Raw genomic sequence first — 27,555 nt, forward strand, 5'->3', positions numbered from 1 at the left:
GTTGGGTTTCATCCCATAAGGAGGTAACGGTTTCAGCCACGAGTCACTGGCGGTACAGTGGATCCTTTAATATGAGTGGGACAAAAAAATCAGAGGAGAAGCCAAGGGTGTGGTGAAAGCTTGTGGGTGAGTTGAGTTACTTTACTTCAGAGATCAACACGGTGCAAAGATTGGATCAAATTGTATTTTTCTTAATGAATAAGCTCTGAAGTCTCTCATTGGGAAGACATTTCTGAAATCATCCAAGACAGAGAGCGTTTCACACCTCAGGTGGAAAATATCAGTCCAGTTGAAACGGATTTAAAATTATATTCGGGGACAAATATGAATGGTCCAGCACTATAGCAGTTGCTATAGCTATGATATTAATGAGAAGAAAGATTTTCTGAATAGACAGTGGATATGAAAAACTGATGTTCCTGAACAGTGTTATTTATAAACATTATCGGAATAGGCTTCAATAGTGTGATTTCACATCCACAGTAATTATATGAACATTCATTTTGCATTTGTATGCCACATATGTGTGCAATTGTTCAAATATATATTGCTAAAAATTCTCCTCACTACACTGTGCAACCTACATTTTCCATCCTGGCTTCTCTGCTCTGCTCCCACCCCTTGTGTCCCTGAGTTCAGTTTAGAAAATATGGTCACTTCACTTATGAAGCCAGGAAGAGTGGGAGAGTTTAAATATCCTGATACTTAATTTCCTGCAGTGGGTGAATTTTGAACTGATATCAAAAGCACACCAGTCTAAAACTGGCTGCCAGTTAAAGTCAGAGGAAAGCCACAATTTCCTCCACTTAAAACATTGGGAAATAAAGCCATCGTCTTTGGCCCTCACTTAAAATTCCATTGCCAGAATTTTACAGCACCATCGTGGCGGGGACAGGGCCCTAAAGTGTGGCAGGCCATTCTAAATTGCATCAACTTTGGCAGGACCATAAAATCCCACTGGCGTAAAAGTCTGCCCCATATTTGGCCCACCAATTCCTTTCAACTTCCCTGGCAGCCGGCTCAGGCAGAAAAAGATTGTTCATAACCATGCTGTCCAATCCCCAATTCGGTCCCTCAAAAACCTTACCTCCACCTCTCTGGTTTCAGCCCCTACTTCAGCCAATATATGGTTGAAATCTTCATTCATGGCTCTGTCATCTTAGTCCCGACTACTCCAACGCTTTGCTGAATGGTATCCCATCCTCCAACCTTCACAGACATCAGCTCATCCGAAACTCTGCCACCCATATCTCATTCTACACCAAGCTCTGCTGACTTATAACCTCTTTGCCTGCTGACCTAAATTGCCTTCCAGTCCTCCAGTGCCACAAATTTAAAATTCTCCTTGTTGTGTTTAAATCTTTTTATGCCTTTCCCTCCCCCTTGCTGTATCCTCCTCAAGCACAACCCTCCTGAAACTTCAGAGTTTGTAACCTTCTGTGCCCCATGCTTTGGAACTTCAACAAGAAATTGCATTTATTTGTGTATTTAACGTAATTAAACATCCCAAGGGTCTTTGCTGGAGCATTACGGGACAAATTTGACACTAAGCTACATAAGGAGACATAAGACCACACGATCAAAGGCTTGGTCAAAGAGATAAGTTTTAAGGAGCAACCTTAAAGAGGAAACACATGGACACAATGGACAAATGGCCTCCTTGTTTGCCGTAAATGTTTCTATTTTCTTTTATGAAAGAGAGGCAGAGAAATATAGGGAGGGAATCCCATAACCTTGGGTCCAAGCAGCCAAAAAACTGTCAATGGTGGAGTGGTTAAAATTGGGAATGCTCAATAGACCAAAATTAATAGAGTAGAGAGATCTAGTGGGGCAGGAAGATGGTTAAGGGCTGAAGGCGATTACATAAATAGAGAGGCCATGAACCGTTTTGAAAACATGAATGAAAATTTTAAAATTGACCCATCGCTTGACTGAGAGCTGATGTAGATCACCGAGCACAGGAGAGAAGGTTAATTGTGACCTGATGCGCATTACGGCATGGGCATCAGATTTTTGAATTACCTCAAGTTTGACAGAAGTGTATTCAAATAATCATGTTCAGAAGTAACAAGTAGATAAGCTGAGTGAGGCAAGGTCAAAATCGGGCAACGTTTTACAGAGGTTGAAAAAGCTAGACTTAATGATGGATGATGCAGATGTGCGATAGGGAGCTCACCTTGGGGTCAAATATAGCACCAAGCTTGTGAACAGTCTAGTTCCGCATCAGAACATTTCCAGGGAATGGGATGGAATCAGTAGCAAGGAAACAGAGTTTGTGACAGTGCACTGAACACAATGGTTTAATTCATAATTAATTTAATAAGTTAGTCCCTTCTTAAACCCTTTCCCTCTTCTATTTCAAAACCCTCCTTAAAACCTACCTCTTTGACCAAGCTTTTGGTCACCCTTCCTAATATCTCCTTATTTGGATCAGTGCTAAATTTTCCGATGCTCCGTGAAGTGCCCTGGGGCATATTTCCCTATTAAAGCTGTTGCATATTGTGGTATATATATATATTAAGTTTACATTGCTGTAGTAGCAACGTTTTGGACCCTGTGGCTATTTCCTCCGTCCTTTCGTGCAGGTTTTGTTCTACACCTGTGAGGCGGCCACGTAAAAACATGTGTTGAAGATAGTGGGCGGGGGGGGGGGGGGAAGAAAAAATGTGCACGCGAGTAAAAGTGATTGATAGCTGAATCTGGCCTACCTAAGTAAACAGATCCTGGGGCAAGCCATCAAGGTGACCACTTCAGGCTATATTACCTGTCCCTAGGTAACTCCCTCCTCACCTGTGGTGGGCGGGGGGTGGGGCGGAACGGCGTAAGAGGAAATCTCGCGAGCATTTCAAAGTATGGGATTACTTTTCGGGAAGGAGACGGTGGTGGGGGGGGGGGGGGGGGGGGGGGGGGGGGGGGGGGGGGGGGGACTATTTTTTCCTGAGCGCGGAGGAGGTGCGATTGTGACGTCCGCCGGCCGCGCAGGCGCGATGCGCCGTGTAGGGTCGAGGTCGAGGTAGAGGGAGGAGAGGGGGCGGGGCCAAGAGGGGGTGCGAGGGAGGAAATGGCGGGGAGGAGGCGTGCGCTGCCGGAAGTGACGCGGCGGCGAGGCTATAAATAACGGCGAGTTGATCGGTTTGACCCTCCGATCCCCGGCTGTGTGTGTGTGTGTGTGTCCGTGTGCACCAGGCTCCATCCGAGCTCTCCCGTCAGCACACTTTTCTGTTCTATCTCTATACATAAATGATTTAAAAAAAAGAAAAAAAAAATTTAAAAAAGCGGAAAAAAAACTCTTACCCCCCCAAAAAAAAAATTTAAAAAAAAATCCCCCCTCTCCAGAAGAAGAAGAAAAAAAAGAAGCCGGGTGGCCAGGGGTGGGGGGGTCAAAAAGAGAAAAAAAAAATTAAAGGAAAAGAAAACACCCGAAATCATCCAAGTCTCAACGTCTCAAGAGAAAAGGGGAAAAGAGGAAAAAAAAATCACCGAGAAGATTTCTCAACGTCTGGGAACCAAGAGAAGAAAACAAAATACAAATTAAAAATAAACCGACGTCGCCGACCAGGAGGAAAGAGAGAGAGAGAGAGAGACAGAACCCGCGAGGAAGCCGCTCCGAATCGTCACAGAGAGAGAGAGAGAGAGAAACCTGCCTTCCATCCGGATCCAACCCCTCTCCCCCCCGTCCTCCTCCTCCCGGCTCGGCCGCAGGCGCCATCTCCCCTCCTCACCCCCCCCCCCCCCTCCCTTCTCTCTCCGCCACTCCACCTCCGGCCTCCCCTCTCTCTCCCTCTTCCCTCGACGCTTGATCCGTTTGAATCCCTCCCTCCCAAACAGCTGATTTTCTCCCCGGGATTCCCCCTCCTCCCGGGCTCTGGAGTTTTTTTTTGTTTTGAGTGAGTGAAGTTTTTTTTTCCCTTTCCCTCCTCCTCCCAAAAGGTGACCATTCCCCCTCTCTCCACCACCACCTCCTCCTCCTCCTCTCTCTCCCTCCTCTTCCCCCCCTCCTCCCTCTCTGCTGCCGCCGCCGCCATGAACCCCAGCGCCCCCAGCTACCCCATGGCCTCGCTCTACGTGGGCGACCTGCACCCCGACGTGACCGAGGCGATGCTGTACGAGAAGTTCTCGCCGGCCGGGCCCATCCTCTCCATCCGCGTGTGCCGGGACATGATCACCCGCCGCTCGCTGGGCTACGCCTATGTCAACTTTCAGCAGCCGGCCGACGGTGAGTATGTGTGTGTGGGTGGCGGGGGGTGACTGGGGAGAGGGCGGAGGGTCTCCCACGCGGCGGTGGGTGGGGGTCTGGGTGACTTGACACTGGGGAAGGGAGAAATGTCGGCACCACGTGAAACGGCCGCAGGCCCCACTCTCTCTCTCTCTCTATCTCTGCTTGAGTTCGGTTTAAATCATCCCCAGAATCCGGAGCTTTTTTTTTCCTAAGTCCCAGACTCCGGCTGATATAGAAGCCCCCCCCATATATATATATATATATATATATATGTGTGTGTGTGTATTAAATGCCCCGAGGCCCGAGCACACATTCAGGCCCCGAGTTGCCGACTTTTGCAGCCACCATGTGGTGTGTCTCATAAAGCGCGGCTTCCAGAAACGAGTTTATATTCTGACTCCCCAGCAGTTGTGTGCGTTTGGCATGGGCGTGGAAGGAGGGCCCCGTGCGTATTTCCCCCCCCCCCCCCTTTAATTAATGGGCTCATTGAATCGCATTTCAGCGCAACCTTTTGATACTTCGCTCCCGAGTGCCCATGTGAGTTGACTCGTTTGTTCCATGCACAAACTTCTCAGTATGGTTCGGTGCAATTTGTGAAGAAGTGGAACCTAGACTCCTCCTCCCTCTCTCCCCCCCCCCCCCCCCCCCCCCCCCCCCCCGGGTCCTGGTTGAGGTCAGCTGAGCTTGCATACCATGCCCCTGATTTGATAGTCAACTAGTAAATCAGATCAGGAATCAAAATGATTCAGCTGTCGGCTGAATAAACCTGCTGAGCCATCAGCAGAATTCCATGTCATAGGATTATTCATGGAATATATAGTGCTGCATCACGTCAGTTTTGGCTTAGTGGTCACAATTGTACCTCTTGTCTGAAGGCTCTTGGTTCACACTCTGCTTCAGCAATGTGTGCAGATAATCTCCACTGATATTTCAGCACAATACTTGTCGAGGGAGGGCTTCACTGCGGGTGCCATCTTTTGAAGGAGCTGTTAAACAGACCCCATCAGTCCCCTCAAGGAAATGAGACCCTGTGGTTCTGTATGAAGCAGTGTTACCAACTCAAATTATCTGGCCGTTTAACTCCATACTATTTGGGGGAACTTTCTGTGTGCAATTATTTCCATGATTTCCTACATTACAACTGCAGCTACACATCAAAAGTCACATTATGTATTGGGATATTCTGAGGTCATGTAAGCTGCTATGTAAATGGCAAGTTCATTGCATGCACTTAGCCCCTTGAGTGGTATGCAGCAACTGAATCTATTTTGGCATTGATTTACATTTCTGCAGTAGCCTAGGTAAACCAGAGCAGTATACGTAAACCAGCAGGATGGCAATTGAGAGAATTAACCCTCTGACCTGTTGCTCTAGTGTTTTGAGTTGCTGACTGGGCATGCTGTAAGCAAACACTGTTGGGTTGAAGTTAATTGTCACATCAGGTGAGTTGTACACCAGCTACCTCTGTGACTAAGTTGAACAGTTGAGTGACTCTTGTCCAACTCATCCCTGGTCAGGTCTCTGCTCCATTAGGTGATCTGATGGGTGAACCATGAGGTACCATTATCTCATAGTAGGGGAATGGGATAAAACACATGGCAATCATGTATGTTTATTGGATTGAGCTTTATAGTGGTTCCCACAGTTAACATGCTGACATTAGCTTAGTCATGAAGAATGAGTGAAGAGGCTGAAGCTGCTGGTGCTACAACCAGCGTGGGTCACAGCCTTCAAAGAAGGAAACCAAAGGGTGAAAATAGAGCCTGTTGAAAAATCTGTGCTTTTCTGAATAAAAAAATCTGAACTAGGAATGTATCAGCTGATTTCAAATCCAATCTGTTGTCCTGTGTCTTGGATAGAGATCATAGTGATGTATTGAAAATGTCTCTTATCAGCTGTAAGTGCTTTCTGAAGTTAGCTTTGACAGTGTAGAAGGTAGATCTTTTAGGTATGAGTTCATAGTTCAAAATGATTTGAATGTGGGCTAAATTCGTAATAATGCAGAGTAAGTCATGACATTCAAGATGCTAACAAGTGCAGAAACACCTCACTATGCTGAAGACCACCAGGACCCAGCAGCTGCATCTCTTCACACAAGCTGTCTTTGCCTGACATTGAGTACCCTACTTGGGCTTGAGGCATGTTTTCATAACCTTGGGCTTGAGGGACAATGAAGCAACACTGTTAAAAGAACAGTACTTTTCAATTCTGCAGGTGTAGAAAATTATAAAAAGATAAACCAGATAAGAATGGAGAAGGAAAAGATGAATGCATGCAAAACAGTTTAAAACCAGTATTTAGTATAGTGTGATAAAACTTAGTCCTGTCATCTAAATTGCATTGTTCTGATATTGCCTTCCCTTTCCCTCAATTGAGGATTCCCCTCATCTGTGATTGATGGGACTCTCAACTGTGTCCATTGCATTTCCTGTACACTCACCCAATTAGGGTTCCCATTGTCCTGATCTTGCACCCATCACCCTTCACATCATGGATCATCCGCCACCATTTCTGCTGCCTCCGACATGATGTCACCACTAAACAAGTTTACCTTCTCACCCTTTCTACCCCTTTCAGTCTTCTGAAGGAACTGTTACTTACCAAACTTTGGTGTCCTCGATCGCCATCATTGATCCCTCCTTTTATGCAAGCAGAGGAGAAACAACATCTGCCCTTTTACCTCCTTCCTTGCCACCATCCACGGCATCAAACACTGCTTTCTGGTTAGTAGACTATTCGCAGCTCACAATGCGAACTCCTCTACATTTCTCCTCCTCCTCCTCAGATATTAAACCCTAAGCCATGGACTTCCATTGGATTGGTCCATGATTATGCTTTGCAAAGTACTGCAGTGTTTGCCTTCTGCAGTATGGCTAACCAGGAAACACTCGTTCTTACCACCTGCCATCAGGTGTATTGGAAGGATTTACAGGCTGGTAATCAACCTGCTTGGCCACATTATAAGCATAATTTCAGCGGCCATCAAGTTCTGAAGTGGGACTTGAACCCAGAGCTTCTGGCCTAGAGATGGGGACCACTGCACCACAAGATCTCTACATTAGGAACACAAAGTGCAGACTGGGTGGCCATTTTGTGCAACATGTCAGTTAAGCTTGCCGACGAGTTCCTGAACTTCCAGTCACTTGTCATTTCAATTCTCTGCTGCGTTTCCGTTCTGGCATCTATATCCTCAGCCTCTTACACGGTTCCAGTGAAACTCAGCACAAGCTTGAGGTACAGTACCTCATCTTTTGAGTTAATCTTCTGGACTCTACATTGAATTGAACAATGTCAGATCCTAATCATTGCTCCCATTTTTTTGGACAGTAGTTAATTATTCTGCTGTTGCTATGTACACCGTCTCTAGATCCATTTTTTTGCATCTTCACAAGTCCATTTTGCCATTTAATCACTCATGGCTTCCACCCTATCATAGGCCTTCACTTGTTCTTTCCTACCCTCCATGCCCCCAGCCTTCCCTGCCTATGTACTTGCTTAACACCTACCGTACTTGGCTAACTTTTTCCAATTCTGATGAAAGATCAGTGGCCTGAAGTGTTAACTTCCCTCTCCACAGATGCTGCCTGAACTGTTGAATACTTCAGCATCTCCGATTTTATTATTTTAGGGTTGCTTTCAGCATTGTGACACAAGCTTGTTTGTTTAAGCAATAGGATGCTTACATCATAGAATTTCCAACCTTCTGAATGATAACAGTGGATTCCTGTACTTAAAATTGCTCAGCCTTTTAAGTCTGAAGGTGGTAAATCGAAATCACTTTAAATAACATTGTAATTAAAAGCTGAATGTTTAACTTCAATAAAAGAACATGTTACAGGATTGGATCTAAAGAGGAATAAAATCACAATCTCTGTGCAGAAGAGGCCCTTCAGCCCATTGAGTCTGCACCAATACATGAGAAACACCTGACCTACCTAACTAACCCCATTTACCAGCACTTGGTCCATAGCCTTGATGTGCCAAGTGCTCATCCAGGTACATTTTAAAGGATGTGAGGCAACCCACCTCCACCACCCTCCCAGGCAGCGCATTCCAGACCATCGCCACCATCTGGGTAAAAAAGTTTTTCCTCACAACCCCGGTAAACCTCCTACCCCTCACCTTGAATTTGTATCCCCTTGTGACTGACCCTTCTACTAAGGGGAACAGCTGCTCCCTATCCACCCTGTCCATGCCCCCATAATCTTGTACATCTCGATCAGGTCGCCCCTCAGTCTTCTCTGCTCCAACGAAAACAACCCAAGTCTATCCAACCTCCCTTCATAACTTAAATGTTTCACCCAAGCAACATCCTGATGAATCTCCTCTGCACCCCCTCCAGTGCGATCACATCCTTCCTATAATGTGGCGACCAGAACTGCACGCAGTACTCCAGCTGTGGCCTCAACAAGGTTCTACACAACTCCAACATGATCTCTCTACTTTTGTAATCTATGCCTCGATTGATAAAGGCAAGTGTCCCATAAGCCTTTTTCACATCCTTTCAGAGATCTATGGACACACACGCCAAGGTCCCTTTGTTCCTCAGAACTTCCTAGTGTCATGCTGTTCATTGAATACTTCCTTGTCAAATTACTCCTTCCGAAGTGTATCACCTCACACTTTTCAGGGTTAAATTCCATCTGCCACTTATCTGCCCAGTTGACCATCCTGTCTGTCTTCCTGTAGCCCAAGGCACCCAACCTCACTGTTAACCACCCGGCCAATCTTTGTGTCATCCGCAAACTTATTTATCCTACCTTCCCACAAAGTCATCTATGTCATTCATATAAATGACAAATAATAGGGGACCCAGTTCAGATGCCTGTGGTACGCCACTGGACACTGGCTTCCAGTCATAAAGCATCCTTCTGTCATCACCCTCTGTCTCCTACAAGTAAGCCAATTTTGAATCCACCTTATCCACCCTGTATCTCATGTGCATTTGCCTTCTTTATAAGTCTCCCATTTGGGACCACGTCAAAGGCTTTGCTGAAATCCATATAAACTACATCAACTGCACTACCATCATCTACACACCTGGTCACCACCTCAAAAAATTCAATTAGATTTGTTAGGCATGACCTCCCTCTGACAAAGCCATCCTGACTATCCCTGATCAAACCTTGCCTCTCCAAGTGGAGATAGATTCTCTCCTTCAGAATTTTCTCCAGTAGTTTCCCTACCACTGACGTGAGACTCACTGGCCTGTAGTTCCCTGGCTTATCTCTACAACCCTTCTTAAATAGCAGAACCACATTAGGCTGTTCTCCAGTCCCCTGGCACCTCCCCCGTGGCCAAAGAGGAATTAAAAATTTGGGTGAGAGCCCCAGCGATCTCCTCACTTGCCTCCCTCAATCTAGGACAAAAATCATCCAGACCTGGAGATGTGTCCACTTTTAAGCCTGCCAACACCTTCAATACCATGTCACACCCCTATGTAAATTTGCTCAAGAACCTCGCAGTCTCTCTCCCCAAGTTCGTTACCTTCATTCTCATTCTCTTGGGTGAAGACGGATGTGAAATATTCGTTCAACACTCTACCGATGTCCTCCGGCTCCACCCTGGTTATTTTCTTCCCATTGATATACTTATAGAATATCTTGGGATTTTCCCTCCTTTTACCAGCCATAGCTTTCTCATATCCCCTCTTTGCTCCTAATTGCTTCCTTAGGATCCTCCCTGCACTTTCTGTACTCCACTAATGCCTGTGCTGATTTGCTTCCCTTGTACCTGCTAAAAGCCTCTCTTTTCCTTCTCATTATATCCTGAATATGTCTGGTCATCCATGGTTCTCTGGGCTTGTTACTCCTTCCTATCACCCTGGAGGGAACATGTTGAGCCTGTACCCTCCCCATTTTCTTTTTGAACGACCCCCCCCCACTGGTCCTTTGTATATTTCCCCACAAGAAGCTGTTCCCAGTCTACCTTGGCCAGATCCTGCCTTATTTTAAAATCTGCTCTTGCCCCAGTCCAAAACATTTTTTGCAACTTGTCTATTTCTTTGTCCATAACAAGCTTAAATTGTACAAGTCAGAAATGACTGTACGCTGCATTACTTAAAGCCAGATCCCATTTTAAGCAGAATGCACAGTTCTGGTCACCAAATTGTAGAAATGATTGTTAGATGGTACAGAAGTAAGAATAGGAGTAAGCAGGGCATTCATAAGTTAAGATAGATGTTTGGGTAATTGAACTTCTGCTTGGAAAGGAGGTGTCCCCCGATTTGTGCGGATATCTTCAAATTAAGTGTTCACATGCTTGAAAATATGCCTTTTTAAAACTAAAACCTGGGAATAAGAAGTCTGGCAGCCCTTTGAAAGAATAGAGAATGCCAATGCAATTAATATTTTTAATGGATTTAATGAAATTAAAATGCTTTATTAGAGAAAAGAAATTGAGCAATTTATTACAAGCGGAAAGGTTTGTGATTAATTATTAGTGTAGATGTCCTTAGCTCTATTAATTCTTTAGTTTGTTTTTGTATTGTAGGTTAAAATGAAGGAGAGCTTGTAGTTTGAGTATCGTGTCATTGTACATGCCTTCATAAGCAGCGTTGATGAAAGGGTCATGGCTGCCAGCATTTAAATTTTATGTTAAAGCATTAAGGGATGGGAGAACTAACATCTGTGGCTGACTGATGTGGAGAATTAACATCTCTCCAAAGAATGAAGCAAAATATAGCAATCGCCAATGACACTTGGCGTACTAAACTCATAATTACTGCTAAACTGCTTCACTGCCCCTGAAAAACTAATTTTATATTTGTGGAATGTCAAATTTCTTACGATATCAAACATTTTTTTAAAATGTGAATTTATTTCAGCATGTGCCTTAATCCTCAGTGTATGTCCCAATCATTTGGTTTGCTTCCTGTAAAATAAGATTTAAAAATGAAGAAGTGCATTTTGCTTCCTGGTTTACTGAGAGCACCAGTGTGATTAGCTGATTACCCTGCTTGATGACATCACATGCTGCATGCCTGGAGATCCCCTTTACTTCGCACTAGATTCATGCTGACGAGAAAGAAGAAAACCCACATTGCAGATGTCAGTAGATCATCATTGCATTACCATTGACAACAAAATCCAATCGGTTGTGTTGTGAATCTGACATGCCCGTGGACTCAGTGTTGACTTATAAGTGATGTATATAACTAATTCGTATATATATTAGGGGTGGGGAAGTTGAGCAGCAAGGAAAAACCTTACAGAACTACTCAGTTCTGAGGCAACCTATTAAATGTGGATTGAATTGGCTGTGTGAGATGATGATAATTCATGACTAAGATTGTATCATAATATTGTACATGGTACAAAATCTTTTTCCCTGTGATGTGCCCTTTAAGGCCCAAGAGTTATTTTTTATGTCCAGTCTTCAAGCATCCCTAACAGTGCAAGAATGGGGCAGGTTCATGATCCGATGAAGCTGATCCCCCTGAAATGTAAACTCCTTCAGATGCTGGCTGCATTTATTTTGTTGCAGATATTCAGTGTTGTACGTTCTTTAACCCCTGGGCAGATTGTTGATCTAAACAAGCATTACATACTGAAATTTTTTGTCTTCTCCCCTCAGCTGAGCGTGCTTTGGATACAATGAACTTTGATGTTATCAAAGGCAAGCCTGTTCGTATCATGTGGTCTCAACGTGACCCATCTTTGCGGAAATCTGGAGTTGGCAACATCTTCATTAAGAACTTGGACAAATCCATTGATAACAAAGCTTTATATGACACATTTTCAGCTTTTGGAAACATACTTTCTTGCAAGGTGAGAATTAATGAGACCTGAATTGATGTTTTTTCATCTTTTCAATTTTCAAAGTTTCCCATACCATATTTTTTTTAGAACAGTGGGCCTAGATAAATGAGCACTTACCCTTAATTTGTATTATAATTAGTTAACATGTCACCTGTGTAAATTAGTTAATATAAATTGTACACTATCCTTCTCCTAAACTAGAGCCCATTTCCCTGGTTATAGAGTTTGGCAACCATGAACATTTTATTGTTTCATTTACCTGTTTCCTTAAGAATCATGAATATTTTCCGAGTCTTCTATAGTAAACAATGCCAAGTTCTTCACCCTCTCATGCTTTAAGCTGGATCTTTTCGCATTGCCTCTAGTGCTTGGAAGTTGAACAGTGTAATCTAGATGTGGATGTTTCAGTGTCACATACAGACCCTCATGTACAGGAATTTGATACAGATTGTTAGATTTCCTTACTAGGGCTGTACACTCTTCCAGGCCCAGAGCTGGAACTTCACTAAATTTGGCAGTATTTCACATATGTTGAGATGGATGAAACTGTTTTGCTTAAGGAATGGCCTTCAGAACTTGAATCCCAAATGTTCAGGGTTGTATTTAAGCCCAAGTCTAATTTGTTAAATTGAAATAAGCTGCTCTTCCATCCATTGTCTCTGAAATAAATGTTTTCACAAAGTGCCCAACTCTCAATCATGCTTTTGTCATCTCCAGGCTGGAACTAATCAATTGTTCTCATGCAACAAAAGCAAAATACTGTGGATGCTGGAGATCTGAAATTAAAACATAAAGTGCTGGAAAAACTCAGCAGGTCTGGCAGCAATTGCCATTCCAAAGAAGACTCATTGGACTTGAAATGTTAACACTGTTTCTCTCTGCACAGATGCTGTCTGACCTGCTGAGTTTCTCCACTTTGTTTTTATAATTGTTCTCATGGCTGGCCTGTTATCCTTAAAAGCCAGCTTATCCAAAGCTATGCTGCCCACATCCTGTCTTGCTCCTATCTTTATGAACTTACACTGTCTCCAATGCCTTCAATTTAAAATTCTCATTCCAATCTTCAAATCCCTTCATGGCCTTGAATCTATCTTAATCACATCAAGAACTACCCCAGAATATCTTGTCTGCTCTTGTTCTCCCTTCTTTCAGCTCACCTTTGGCAACTGTCTTTGGCTGTCTTGGCCTCACTCTGGAATCCTTCCCTCCACCATTCTGCCTCTCAAAGTCTTTTTCAAGTCCACCTCTGACAAAACTGATGATCAACCCCTCCTAACAACTGCTGCTTAGGATCAACAGCTCTTTTGATCTGACTTACACCTCTGAAGTAACTTTAGACGTTTTTCTATATTAAAGGCATTGTATAAACAAAATTTGTTGTATCATGTCAAAAATTAGTCAATATAGAAAATGCAGTTTCGATTGTAAAACAGAAAATATTTAAATCATCCAATATAAACTTTTCGATTGTGAATTGTTGACCAAGGATTTTGTTCTCCCCAGGTGGTCTGTGATGAAAATGGGTCTAAGGGCTATGGATTTGTTCATTTTGAAACCCATGAAGCGGCAGAACGAGCCATTGAAAAAATGAACGGCATGCTTCTTAACGATCGTAAAGTGTATGTATATGGATTTTAAATATCCAGATTTTTGCTAGACTTTAGGCTTGGAAATAAGGCTACTGCAGAAAATAGAAACAAATGACTTGACACTCTAAATTTCAGGAAGCTTTTTACCATGAGAGCCATGTACCGCAGAAAAAATGCTGATAAAAGCTTAATCCTGCTTCTAGTTTTGAATTTGTCAGGAAGTCTGATTTTATCTGGGTAAGCACGTGGCTAACTTGAACTAATGTGGTAATGGGGTGTGGCAGTTGGCTTCAACATTTCTGGGCTATAAAGGGACAGCGTTAGCAAGGGCTCACACTCCTGGTTACTTGGAGAAACAAGAATTAAAAAATACTATGTACAACTAATTTCAACATTATGCTTTCTATAGTTTTGTAGGTCGTTTTAAATCCCGCAAAGAGCGTGAAGCTGAGCTTGGAGCCAAAGCAAAGGAATTCACCAATGTGTACATCAAGAACTTTGGGGAAGATATGGATGATGAGAGGTTGAAAGAAATCTTCAACAAATTCGGTGATTTTCCTTTCACTTTTGTGCCTTTTTGTTTGTTGACCTTGCCAATTACTCCAGCTATCAGATTTTTGATCAAGAAAGCGCTTGATTTCCCCCCAACTCCGTCCAACTGTGTTGTATGAAAAAATTATATTGCATTTCCTGCTGATTTATTGTGATGAGCCATTGCTGTGTGTGCTTTAAGTACTTGGAACAGTCATTTTTGTCTTGAATTTTGTATTTCATGAAATGTGTGTAACAAGAATAGTTATGGTTGTACTGATTGTATCCCTGAGATGGCTTTTTTTTGTCTTTGTGTGGCATACATTGGATGTTACAGAGCAGTAGCAATTACATACAAATTAAACAGGACAGCTTTGAGAGTTTCAGGCTGCTGATCCTCTTGTGTAGGATTTATCTATTTATGAAGCAACAGCACTAAACCTCATTCTGATCAAAGCCTATAACAAATAGGACTACGTTGCCTGCCTTTCCAGGGTGCAGAAGCGTGCTGTAGATAATGGCATGTAAACAGATTTTTATTCTGTTTTTATAGTCATACACTGTAAGCTCCTTCTCAATTATTAATGGTTTACAGGAAGATATTTTGGTCAGTAGCTATTAATCATAATATCTTACCTTATTGGTGTTTTAGTATTCCTATGTATAACTCTGCTTTCATTACCTGAGATTCTGGCTTTATCACTTAATTACCAGCATGACTGGTCTCTTCCCCATCCCCTTGACACTCTTCAGAGATAGGGTTGACCAAGAAACGCAGTGCGAGGTAATTTAAGAATGTAACAATTTCTGGGTTTAAAATTGTACTGCATTGAATCAATTAACCAGCAAAAGTTTGTAACAATATATTTTAACATTCAGTACTGAAATTCAATACGTATTTTGTGCAATCTTTTATAGGGGCATTCCTGAGTGTAAAAGTCATGACAGATGACAGTGGCAGATCTAAGGGCTTTGGCTTTGTCAGTTTTGAAAAGCATGAAGATGCACAAAAGGTGAGTAGCTGCAGTTAAAATGTATTGTAAAGGCCAAGTGAATAGTCTAGGAAAGTACTTTTCTGAAATGGATTTTGTTCATAATTTTCAATTGCTAGTATTTAGCCCTTCAAAGGTTTCCAACCATTGCAAAAGACCATTTGGAAAGTTCCAGGTCTCAGCTGTGCTGTTGGTATTTCTGAGTGTGCAAAAGAAGGGGGGGAGAATTGCATTGTGGCCCAATTGTGTGATGACTAGGGATGCTTTAATAGAGGCCAAGCATATGGCTACTTGGATTTTTTCTCCTGGTGTTTTGCACTGATTACAGAGGTGTATACCAAGCAATTATATCACGGAGTTATCTGTGTATGAATAATGTATGCAGTCATTTAACAGGCATACAACATTTCAACCTCTAATGACTATTAGCAGAAAAGAGTGGGTTGTAGCTGTAACAAATTATTTTGGCCTTCAGTTTATGCATTGACTGAAATTGCACTCTGGCCATTCCTTCCCATTTTTTAAAATTAATGTATGCATTTATTAGGCTGTCGATGAGATGAATGGCAAAGAAATCAACGGGAGACAGGTTTATGTTGGCCGTGCCCAGAAAAAAGTAGAGCGACAGACAGAGCTGAAACGCAAATTTGAACAGATGAAACAGGACCGGATCACAAGGTACCAGGTGAGTAGCAGAGTTGCTAGTGTTTATAAACTCGTTGACCTCAAGCAGGTGAAGTTTTATCTCTTAAAATGGGTGCCTGATATATATGGCTTTGTGTTGAACTGTTTGAAGGTCACTTCTGGTAGTTCACTTTACTATTCTTAGCAAAATGGCTACTAGAATTAGATTTTCGTTGTGTATTTTTGTTGAGCTACAAACAGATTACTCAGCTATTGGTTCATCTTGACGGAAAAGTTTGACCTGGTTTAGTTAGATGTAGATTCACCCGAAGATTCAGAGAATGTATGGTTTGTCAATAATTTGTGGGTTTAAAGTTAACACTAAAATAAGCCATCAATGAGTTTGTTTTTCCATGAGAATTTTTGCTGAGTGCTGCGAGCAAAGGTGGTTTAAAGTGACCTAGTTGTTGTCGACCTGAATATTTGGGTATTCAATTCCTGTTTCTCATTTACCTGCTGCCCCTCAGTGACATATGCAATGACACTTACAGGTTCCCTGTGGGCATTGATGACATACCTAGTTGACTAAGAATAACCTTTTAGAGCTGATGGAAGCCCACATTTTGTAGAAGTCGTTTCTATTTCAAAGGGAAAGAAAGAAGTTTCGTTTACCTACAATAGGTTGATAATTCTGTATTGCAATAAAGGTAATCCTGTCTTCAGAATGACTCTAGTGAATATAAGCATTTCTATTACTAAGCAAGAGCTGATCCCAAAGTCTTTTTGTTTTTAATTTCATACATGTGGCATGGACATTGCTAGCAAGGCCTAGTGTTTATTACATACCCCCAGTTGCCCATGTGATGGCAGTAGTGAGCTACGGTCTTGAATCACTCTACTGCATGTAGCCCCACTGTGCTGTTGGGTTGAGTTTCAGGATTTTAACCCAGAGACCATGAAGGAGCAGTTAGAATGGTGTGTAACTTGAAGGCGGTACTGCTTCCATGTGCTTGCTGATCATGTTCTTCTCGGTGGTAGAGGTCACTGGTTTGGAAGGTATAGTTGAAGGATTTGCTGCAGTGCATCTTGTGGATGTACTACAGCCACGATCCACCAGTAGTGGATGGGGTGCTGAACAAAGTGGACTGCTTTGCCATGGATAGTGTTGAGCTTCTTGAGCAACGCTCATCCAGGCAAGTGGAGAGTGTTCCATTACACTTGTGTGATTTGTCCCTTGTAGAAGGTGGAAAGGTGTGGGGAGTTAGGAGGTGAAGCACTTGCTGCAGGATACCTAGCCTATGACCTGCTCTTGTAGCCACGCTATTCATATGGCTGGCCCTGTTAGTTTTCTGGTCATGGTGAGCCAAGGTTGTTGGTGGAGATTTAGTGATGATAATGCCTTGGGGTGGTGGTTAGACTTGTTGATGGTTATTGTCTGGCACCTCAGGAGAGGTGATGATTTAGTAGTATTGTCACTGGACTCGTCCAGAGACCCCAGGAAATGCTCTGAGGACCTGGGTTCGAATCCACCACGGCAGTTGGCGAAATTTGAATTTAATATATAGGAAAAATCTGGAATTGAAAAAGCCTAATGCTGACCATGAAATCATTGTTGATTGTCGTAAAAACCCATCTGCTCCACTAATGTCCTTTAGGGAAGGAAATCTGCCGCCCTTTCCTGGTCTGGTCTGCATGTGACTCCAGACCCATAGCAATGTGGTTGACTTTTAAATGCCCTCTGAAAATGGCTTAGCAAGCCACTCAGTTCTCAAGGGCAGTTAGGGGTGGGCAATAAATGCTGGCCTAGCCAGTGAAACCCCCCCCATCCCCCCCATGACCAAATTAAAAAAAAATTGATACCCATGTTACTTCCTACTTAGCTGAAGCTTGGATGCTGTCCAGGTTTCGCTACATGCTATCACGAACTGCTTTATCTGGAATTGCAAACAAAACTGAAATCTACAATTGTCGTTAAATATTCCCACTTCTGACCTTGTGGAGGCAAGATTGTTGAAGCAGCTTAAGATGGCTGGGCCTAGGACACTGCCCTGGGGAACTCCTTCATTGATGTCCTGGGGCGGGCTGAGATGATTGACATCCAACAACCACAACCATCTCCCCTTAGGCTAGGTATGACTCCAGACAATGGAGATATTTTCTCCACACTCTCTTGCCTTTAATTTTACAAGGTGGCCACACTTGGTCAGATGTTGGCTTGATGTCAAGGGCAGTCGCAATGCATTACATTTTTCAGCTCATTTGGTCCATATTTCGGCTAAGGTTGTAGTGAGGCCTGGAGACCCCGAACCCAAGCATTGGTGAAACAGTTTGGCAAGTAAGTATTGCTTGGTAGCATGGTCAACAGCACCTTGCAGCACTTTGATTGCGATAAGTCTGCTGGGACGGTAATAGGATGGTCTGACATTTTAATGGACAAGATAACTGAGCAGTTTTCCATTTTAGCAGGTAGGTAACAGTGTTGTAGCTGTACTGGAGCAGCTTGGATAAAGGTGGGGTAATTCTGGCATCCAATCTTCAGCACTGCAGCTGGAAGCTTGTTGAGGCACCTTAAGCCTTTGCTATATCCAGTGCTTTCGGACATTATTGAAAGTGAATTGAGTTGGCTGAAGAGTGATATTTAGGATGGTAGGAACCTTGGCGAAGGCTGAGATAGACCATCTACTTGACACTTTTGGCTAACAATGGTTGCAAATTTTTTAGCCTTGGTTTCTTGCACTGTTTTGCTGGGCTCCACCATTGCTGAGAATGCAATTAAGGATATATTTCTGAGGATATACTTTATGCATGGCTGCATGTGGCAGAACTGCAGAACTTTGACTTGATTGTGGGACTGCTTAGCTCTATGTATGGTATATGTCATGCTGCTTCTGTTAAGCATGCAAGTAATCCATAGTTTCCTTGGACCTGCTAATTGTCCAAAGGACAAGTTAAGATCAGAAAGTAGCCTGTAATCTAGAAAATACTGTACTAGTGGTTATTTGAAGTATGTTTGTGACTAAAAGCTAGTTAATTTCAACTTGATGGATATTTTTCCATTTTCCACAGGGGGTCAACCTCTACGTCAAAAATCTGGATGATGGTATTGATGATGAGCGTCTGCGCAAAGAATTTTCACCATTTGGCACAATTACCAGTGCTAAGGTAATAGCCTGCTTTATTATCATTTCCATAATCACTTGCATTGTTACTATAATGCCTGTTGGGCAAGGAACCATTTTGTGCCAGTGTGTTGTAGAGATAAATTAGTCATAGATGACTTTTATTTAAAAATTCAGTTTTAAATGCACTGAGTATTTTGCTTTCAGCTCTGGCACTTTTTTTGATTTCTTGGTTGGCATGGTTTAGTCCGTTCTACAGACATTGCCTAGACAACTGTTTTGAAATGTTCAGATAATTTGATTAATGAATGGAATAATCGGTGATTCAACAGTGTGTAATAATCTCAATTTTACCTGTACAGGTGATGATGGAGCATGGACGCAGCAAAGGCTTTGGGTTTGTTTGTTTCTCCTCACCAGAAGAGGCTACCAAGGCTGTAACGGAAATGAATGGCCGGATCGTTAGTACCAAACCCTTGTATGTTGCTCTGGCTCAGCGCAAAGAAGAGCGACAAGCTCATTTGACAAACCAGTACATGCAGAGAATGGCGAGTGTCAGGGCTGTACCAAACCCTGTTATCAATCCTTATCAGCCTGCTCCACCCTCTGGATACTTCATGGCAGCTATTCCTCAGGTAAATGTCTGTTGTATACTGGAAGAAAAATTGGTAGCGAAGATTCACATTTTACATATGAGTATATAGTGTTTATCCAGTGCACAAAATAATGAATACTTGTACAATTAGCACCTGCCTTTCTAAAATGCTTGCTTGACAAATGGTTAACTAAACTATTTGTTTGCACAGGCTCAGAACCGTGCTGCATATTATCCAGCAGGCCAGCTTGCACAGCTTCGGCCAAGCCCTCGATGGGCTGCTCAAAGTGTCAGACCCCAACGTGAGTATATGAACAAAATAGCGGTATTAATGGATTGTTTTAATCAGGCATAAACATTTGTGTGGCGTAAATTGTCATTTGGACAATGTGTTGTTTACACCCTGATTCAAATTTTATTGCCTGTGAAATTGTTTTCTTCTTTGCCAGCATTCCAGAGCATGCCTGGTGGCATGCGTCCAACAGGTCCTCGACCACCAACCCTCAGTTCCATGAGACCAACTTCTGCTCAGGTGCCACGTGTCATGAGCACTCAACGTGTTGGTGAGTTGACTGTACTTAAGTGCTTTTTGTACATGTCATGAGGGGGTCATGCATATCTGTTTTAAGTTGAATATAATTCCACTACGTGCATCCAATCATTTCTTTTGTAACTTCAAAGTAGCCTAGAAACAATAGGTGGAATTTATTGCCCTCCTCGGTGGCACTGCCGTTCATTCAAGAGCTGCTGGCCCTTGATTAGCCAGCAGCTCTTAATGAGCAGGGCTGCTGCCCCTGGGGTTCATGATCTCGGGGAAGGGCTGGCCACTGCCTAGTTAAGTGCTTGATTGGCCCTTAATATGGCCGTGACATGGGTGTCTCACTGGCTTTCCAACAGGCAGGTGAGACCCATGTCTCCTCTATTAAATAACCACCAAGTTATTTTCATTGCCTGGTCAAATCCCTAGCTCAGTATAGTTGGTGAGATGACAGTTAAGACAATTGAAGGTGGGATGGCAGTGCATCCATCTCTCTAAAAGAAGTAGGCAAATTATTCCCTCCTTTTTTAATTTGTGGAGTTAAAGAGACATAAAGCTTTGCTGTGGCTGCTTGCCCTCCATAAGTAGTTGTAGTGGATGGAGGTAAAAGAAATAAATTTGGCTACCTCAACCTCACAACACCCCGAACACTTCAAAGGCAATGAAGTATTTTGAAGAGTAGTCACTTTAGAAATGCAGGCTCAGCGATGAAACTCCATTTGTTTTCTGCAATTAGCGAACTATCCCACTGTCTCAATCAGTCTTGTGTTTTATTTGTAAAAAATGGAAATCTAAAATACATAGGAAATTTGTTGCACTTGGATATTTAAAGCTGCTCTTCTATTTTGAAGCAAAGTGCTTGAAAAGGCTTGCATTTATCACTATACTCAAAATGGAGCTTATCTGCATTTAGAAACTTACACTCGATATTTGTTTATCGTCTTGGGAATTTAAGATGGTAATGTTTTACCTGCCACATCTCCATTGAAAGGGAATAGTGCTTGATTGTGCACAGAAATTTATGTTGCCTTTTAGTGAAACACTTTAAACCAAGGCCATTAATTTAATTGCTTGCAGTGCCTCATTTCCTTGCATTATGACAGTGACTGCACTTGAAGTATTTCATTTGTTGTGAAGTGCTTTGGGGCATCCTAAGTCAAAGCTTAAAAGCCAAAACGTTTTGCAAGGAGTTCATGGGATAAATAATGTTCCTCAACGCAGAAGGCAATTCGTTCAGTGCATTGTTAAATAAAGTTCTTCGAAAATTGCCATCAACTAATTTTTTACTACTTGTGTATCCTGATAACAACAAAGCCTGTCCATTTGATTTGGTACAATATCTATGCTCGGCTTAATGGAACGTGCATTATTCTACCCTGGGTAGACATTGTCCCTAATTCTTTTGTGTGAAACTGAACAGATGATTTGTAGGAAAAGCTCTGTAATTACATTACCCAATGAATTCCAGGTGGCCTAACCAATAATAGAACAAGGAAGTATAAGAATACTAGCTACCAATATTTCCCTTTGTATTACTTCATGATAGCTCAGACAGTTGCAGTCAAAAGAGTCTTTTGAAGATTTTTGAACTTTTGGGAGTGTTTTATCCTTATTTTCTTGTAAGCCAACACAGCAACACAGACAATGGGACCTCGCCCTGGTGCTACTGCTCCTGGTGTCCGTTCGTTTACACAATACAAATATGCTGCAGGAGTACGCAATCCTCAACAGCATCTAAATGCTCAGCCTCCAGTTGCTATGCAACAGGTATGTATGCTATGCAAATGTTCTTGCTCCCAAGTATTTATGCTGCAGTTCTCCTAAATTAAACTGTTGAAGTTTATGCAGAATATGATTACAATATGAGCTAAGTCTAATAGGAAAGCTGGTTGTGCCCTTAGTACTCTCCTTACAGCCATTAGCTTATTTCATGTAAACCAGTCAGCAAACTTGACACATCCTAATATACATGCTGTCATGTGTCAACCTTGGCTCAGTGGTAATGCATGCATGAGTCAAAAGGTTGTGGGGTCTTGCTCCACTCCAAAGACTTGAGCTTATATTCTAGTTTGATACTTAAGTGCATTACTGAGTGAGTCTTCACCATCTTTCCTTTGAGTAAAATATTAAACTAGTTTTTCCTTAAATCCATATCAATATAACAGATTTTCTAGGCATTTATTTCATTGCTGGTTATTGAACCTTGCTCTATGTAAATTGAACATTTCCCTCCCATTACTGTAGTGACTACATTTGAAGTATTGTGAAATGCTTTGTCCTGGGACATAAAAGACTAATGTCTTGTTTCTTGCTACATAAAAGCACCATTATGTAAACTTTAATCAGTGATACATGTTGAATGCAATTTGTCATAATTTCAAATATGGAAGCATTTTTATAAGCATTTTTTGAATATGTAATCTGGATAAAATATGCTGGTATTTTAAAGCTTCCATGTGCTTGTTTCAATTAGTTATAAATTAGCTCAATGTTGGCATTATACACATCATTGTCTTTTAGTTGCAGCTGTTATTTACGCTGGTTCTTGAGCTATTCTCCCAGCTTAAGCTTATTCTGGTAACAACAATAACCCCATCAACATAGCAACCAGTAAACCTTAATTGTGGAGCTATCAGCAAACCCTTACCAGTTAGAGACCACTGGGTCACATAGATGCATGGAAATAATGTATCTGGTGCTGTAATGGGTAGTGATCCAAAAGCAATTTTGTTCTAAATTTGATTTTTCGGAAATATCATAATTGTCTGATGGAATGACATAAGTTATTGGATGTACGCTCTTCTTTTCAGCCTGCAGTTCATGTACAAGGCCAAGAGCCCCTGACTGCTTCCATGCTAGCTGCTGCCCCTCCCCAAGAACAGAAACAGATGCTGGGTAAGAACTCAATTAAAGTAAATGAAGAATAATGAAAAAGGAAATTGTTCTTTCTGCATGATTGTGAGCAGGCTTATTGGCATAATGAATTTAGTATAGTGGTTGATCATGGCATCTTGCCTAATGTATTTGTTTTAGCAGAATAGTAGATTATAGTTAAAACCAGTGGTATTTAAAAATGCAAGAAATAGGAAAAGGAGAAGAATAAATGGCCTGCTCAGGCGTTTAATATCATGGCTGATCTTTGGCTTCAAGTCCACTTTCCAGCCCGGCCCCCGTATTCCATGGTGGCACATCCATAATCCTTCTGGGGTAGAGAATTCCAAAGATTGACAACCCTTTAAGTGAAGAAATTTCTCCACACCTCAGTCGTAAATGATTGACTCCTTATCCTGACACTACCCCGTGTTCTAGATTCCCCATTCAGGGAAAGCAATCTCTCAGTATTTACTCTGCCATTCTCTTCAGAATTTTGAATGTTTCAATGAGATCACCTCTCATTCTTCTAAACTCCAGAGAATATTGAACTAATTTACTCAACCCCTCATCCTAGGGTTCAACCTAGTGAACCTTTGTTGTACAGCCTCCAATGCAAGCATATCCTTCTCTTAAAATAGAGACCAAAATCGCACAGGATTCCAGGCTTGGCCTCACCAAAGCGCTGTATAATTGTAACAAGACCCCCTTATTGTTATACTCCGACCCCCTTGCAATAAAGACCAATATGCTGTTTACTTTCCTAATTGTTAACTGTACCTGCACACTAACCTTATGTTCCTTGCATGAGTACACCCAAGTCTCTCTGAACATCAGCATTTACAATTTTGATGCCTTTTGAAAAAAAAATTCTGTTTTTCTATTCTTACGGCCAAATTGAGTGGCCTTTTGCTTCCCCACGTTATATACTCCATCCACCACCTTGTTGCCCACACATTTAACCTGCTTATTTTTCTACAATCTCTGATGACATCGCAGCTTACATTCCACCTAGCTTTGTATTGTCTGCAACCTTAGATAAATTACTCTGTCTCTTCACTGAAGTGTTATTGTAAATTATAATAGCTAAGGCCTCAGAACTGATCCTTGCGACACTCCACAAGTCACAGCCAGCCAACATGAAAGTGCCCCACTTATACCTACTGTCTGCTTCCTGTCAATTAACCAATCAGCTATCCATGCTAATATATCATCCCCAAATCCATGAGCCCTTATCTTGTGTATTAACCTTTTGTTTGGCACCTTATTGAATGCCTCTTGGAAATCCAAGTATGCTACATCTACTGGCTCCCCTTTATCTACCCTGTTGGTTACATCCTCAAAAAAACTCGTAATAAATTTGTCAAACAGGATTTCTCTTTCATAAAAAACTGCATTTGACTTGTTCTAATCATATGATGCTTTTCAAAGTTCATTGTTAAGACTTCCTTAATAATAGATTCCATAACTTGCTAACTGGTTTGCAGTTCCCTGTTTTCGCTCTCTGCCCTTTCTTGAATAGCAGTGTTGCATTTGCTAACTCTCAATCTGCTGGGATGGTTCCAGAATATAGGGAATTTTGGGGGAGTTGGAAGGTCTACTGGGCCAAATACAACTTTTACCATTTTTCAGGTTTGCTTGCATGTTTCTTCCACCTTCTTTCTATTGTTCAATGGCGTATAGGCTGCCTCTTAATGTGATTGAGCCTTTTATTATTTTTTTTCTGCATATGGATTCTGTTTTTCTTACTGATGGCTGTCAGTTTTATATCATTGTGTTACTTGTGGCGATACTTGCTGATAGTTTGGGTGTTCTGTGGGGCCTTGCTGCCGCTCACAGGACCTAATGATTTTTGGGTTTGGTTTCACAAGTTTGTAAGGGTTATATTTTGAATGTGTTTAGTTTATTTGAATCCATTTCTGATTAAGCACTAATTGACAGTGTTGGGGGAGGGGGTGGGGGGTTGCGGTGCAATGCAGGGGCACAGTGGGAGTGGTTGTTTGGCCATGTTACCATAGGGGCTTCTGGTTAAGAAAGCTTTACACAGCATTTAACAAATTTGATGATTTTTTTGGAATATGTGATGCTGACATAGGTTGACTAAAGAGGAAAGAGTTCAATTTCTCACGTGTGTTCTCAATTAGTTTGCAAAAAGTTGAAAAAATTTGGAGTTGCTGATCTCTGGGGTGTCAACGCAATTTGAAGGGATATTTTTCTAGTACTGCAAGTTATATAAAAGTTCTTAACATGCAACTAGTTTTGCATTGTGCTCAGTTATTCAGTGAAATGTTTCCTTGCAGGTGAGCGTCTTTTTCCCCTGATTCAGAACATGCACCCAAGTTTGGCGGGTAAAATTACTGGGATGCTTCTCGAGATAGATAACTCTGAATTGCTTCATATGCTGGAGTCCCCAGAATCCCTGCGCTCCAAGGTAAATTGCTTTTGGTTTCAAATCTGAGATGCCTTTATTTTAGCTAATAATTATGTTTATGTAGAAAATGATAAACACAACATAGTTGTGATATATATTGCTATCAGTTTAACATTTACTGCAGAAATATTGAGAATGCCTTCAGATTCTTCAATGTCCAGATTTTCGTAGCTCAATGTATTCACATTTGTTTGACATTTCTACAGTTGTGGCTATGATATCGTACAATGCAATCATTTTGTCGCAGATTTGATCATTTTCTTTTCTAATTCAGGTTGACGAAGCTGTCGCTGTACTGCAGGCCCATCAGGCGAAAGAGGCTGCTCAGAAAGTAGTTGTGCCAAATGCTGCAGGTGTTTAAATTTTTCAGGTGAGTACTAATGGAAGAAGTGTCCCTTCACAAAAAAACTGTTGCTACGTTCATAGTAACAGAACCTTTGACCTTTATGTTGCTCCTGATTTTTATTGTGGCAGCAAGATCTGGTAGCTATATTCTACGTTCATTCTATTGCTGGGTAATGTTGGAAATAAGATGGAACTTCATCCCAAGTTCTTACCTATGTAGTTGCTCTTTAAGCCTGCTCAGTTCATCCTAGCTACAACTAAGTTGTCCATTTTTATTTTACTCTAGCAATCTAATTAGGGGACAGAATAGTTGAGAAATTCCACAATCATTGATGTGCACAAGGAGCATCTGCTGCACTGCTAATATGTTGACAAATTTGAGTCATTTTTGATTGCAATGAAGAAGATATATTTCTACTTTACTATAGTTTATAGCACCTGTGGGTTGCCATTGACCAGAAACTGAACTGGACTAGCCATATAAATACTGTAGCTATAAGACCAGGTCAAAGGCTAGAAATTCTGCAGCAAGTAACTCACCTCCTGACTCCCCAAAGCCTGTCCACCATCTGCAAGGCACAAGTCAGGAGTGTGAATAAATACTCTCCACTTGCCTGGTTGAGTGCAGCTGCAACAACATTCAAGGTCAACACCATCCAGGACAAAACTTATTTGATTTGCACTCATCCACAAACATTCACTCCCTCCACCAGTGATGCACAGCGGCAGCATTGTGTGTACCATCTACAAGATGCACTGCAGAAATCACCAACAGTCCTTAGACAAGGCCTTCCAAACCCATGACTGCTAGCATCTAGAAGGACAAGGGCAGCAACACATGGGAAAACCACCATCTTCAAGTTCCCCTGCAAATCACTCACCATCCTGACTTGGAAATATATCGCTGTTCCTTCACTGTCACTGAGACAAAATTCTGGAACTTCCTCCCTAACGGCACTGTGGGTGTACCTACACCACAGGGCCTGCAGCGGTTCAAGAAGGCAGCTCACCACCCACCCTTCTCAAGGACAATTAGGGATGGGTAATAAATGCTGACCTAGCTCACCCTAAGAACAAATTAAAAACACCTTTTGATGCAAGACTCTACTTCAATTTCCCTTTGTGTGGAATAACTAAAATGTGCTTATTTCACTCAAGCGCTATGCAGATTTGTTGAATTCAAATTTTGCAAACCTAATATCCATTAGATTAAAACGCTTGGATGGAATGTATTTGCAACAATGAATTTGAAAAATCATTTCGATATTTTCTTTTCTTGTAGGAGAGGAGGAGGACCATGAAGCTTGCATTTATTGGAAAAAAATTCTAAACATTGGAAAAAGCTAAAAATCTTTAAAACATCGCAAAATATAAAATGTATACAAAAAAAGAAAGGAAACCTCAAAGCTTATGAAACAAAGTCACTGCCAGGTCTGGCATAAGTGATGCTAAACCTAGACTTAATGGGAAAATACCAAAAAAAAATTGTAAAATGAAAAGTTTTCTAGGCCGGGGTAGGTGTTTTATGCACAGAATGTTGTTTGCATTCCTTTCTTTAAAGTTTTGTAATCCATTACTGTGGAAATGCTCAGCAGATCCACACTGTTTTTAGTTGGCAGTGTGTTTGATGGTTGAGCATTAGGAACTGAAACTGAACGTTTGGATTATAGAATGCTTGCTTTAATAAAAATGCTGAATAATGACTTAGCTTGTGGATTCTTGTTTAATGCCCGTGACCTGTATCGTGCTTACTGCTGAAAACGGTAGTTGTTCTCTCAACTTTTGGATTATACTTGAAGAAAAAAGTTAATTTGTTTATTTACAAACATCCCCATTTTACAAAGATTTAGGACATTCAATCTTCCGTAACCACACTAGCTTGTAGTTTTAAGATTTTACTTTTGTCATCTGTGAGGTTACAGAGTTTCATTCATTGAAGAT

General features: G+C 41.8%; 1 protein-coding gene across 3 annotated transcripts; it reads left to right on the forward strand.

Moving 5' to 3' along the window:
• Positions 1-27,317, forward strand: pabpc1b (poly A binding protein, cytoplasmic 1 b). 3 transcript variants are annotated; one of them, XM_041189460.1, is made up of 15 exons: positions 1-126; positions 11,795-11,988; positions 13,483-13,598; positions 13,978-14,117; positions 15,018-15,112; positions 15,639-15,776; positions 18,782-18,877; positions 19,197-19,469; positions 19,641-19,731; positions 19,879-19,992; positions 21,592-21,734; positions 22,778-22,862; positions 25,139-25,269; positions 25,544-25,639; positions 26,897-27,317. In XM_041189460.1, exons 2-14 carry the CDS (start codon positions 11,815-11,817, stop codon positions 25,628-25,630), a joined length of 1,683 nt encoding a protein of 560 aa, XP_041045394.1. In that variant the 5' UTR covers positions 1-126; positions 11,795-11,814; the 3' UTR covers positions 25,631-25,639; positions 26,897-27,317. The 3 variants fall into 3 exon arrangements, with proteins under 3 accessions (XP_041045394.1, XP_041045393.1, XP_041045392.1); XM_041189459.1 differs by lacking the exon at positions 1-126 and adding an exon at positions 3,799-4,216 and having other exon boundaries at positions 21,601-21,734; XM_041189458.1 differs by lacking the exon at positions 1-126 and adding an exon at positions 3,803-4,216.
• Positions 27,318-27,555: the final 238 nt, after the last annotated feature.

The sequence above is a fragment of the Carcharodon carcharias genome, chromosome 6, assembly GCF_017639515.1.
Source record: "Carcharodon carcharias isolate sCarCar2 chromosome 6, sCarCar2.pri, whole genome shotgun sequence".
Lineage (NCBI taxonomy): Eukaryota > Metazoa > Chordata > Chondrichthyes > Lamniformes > Lamnidae > Carcharodon > Carcharodon carcharias.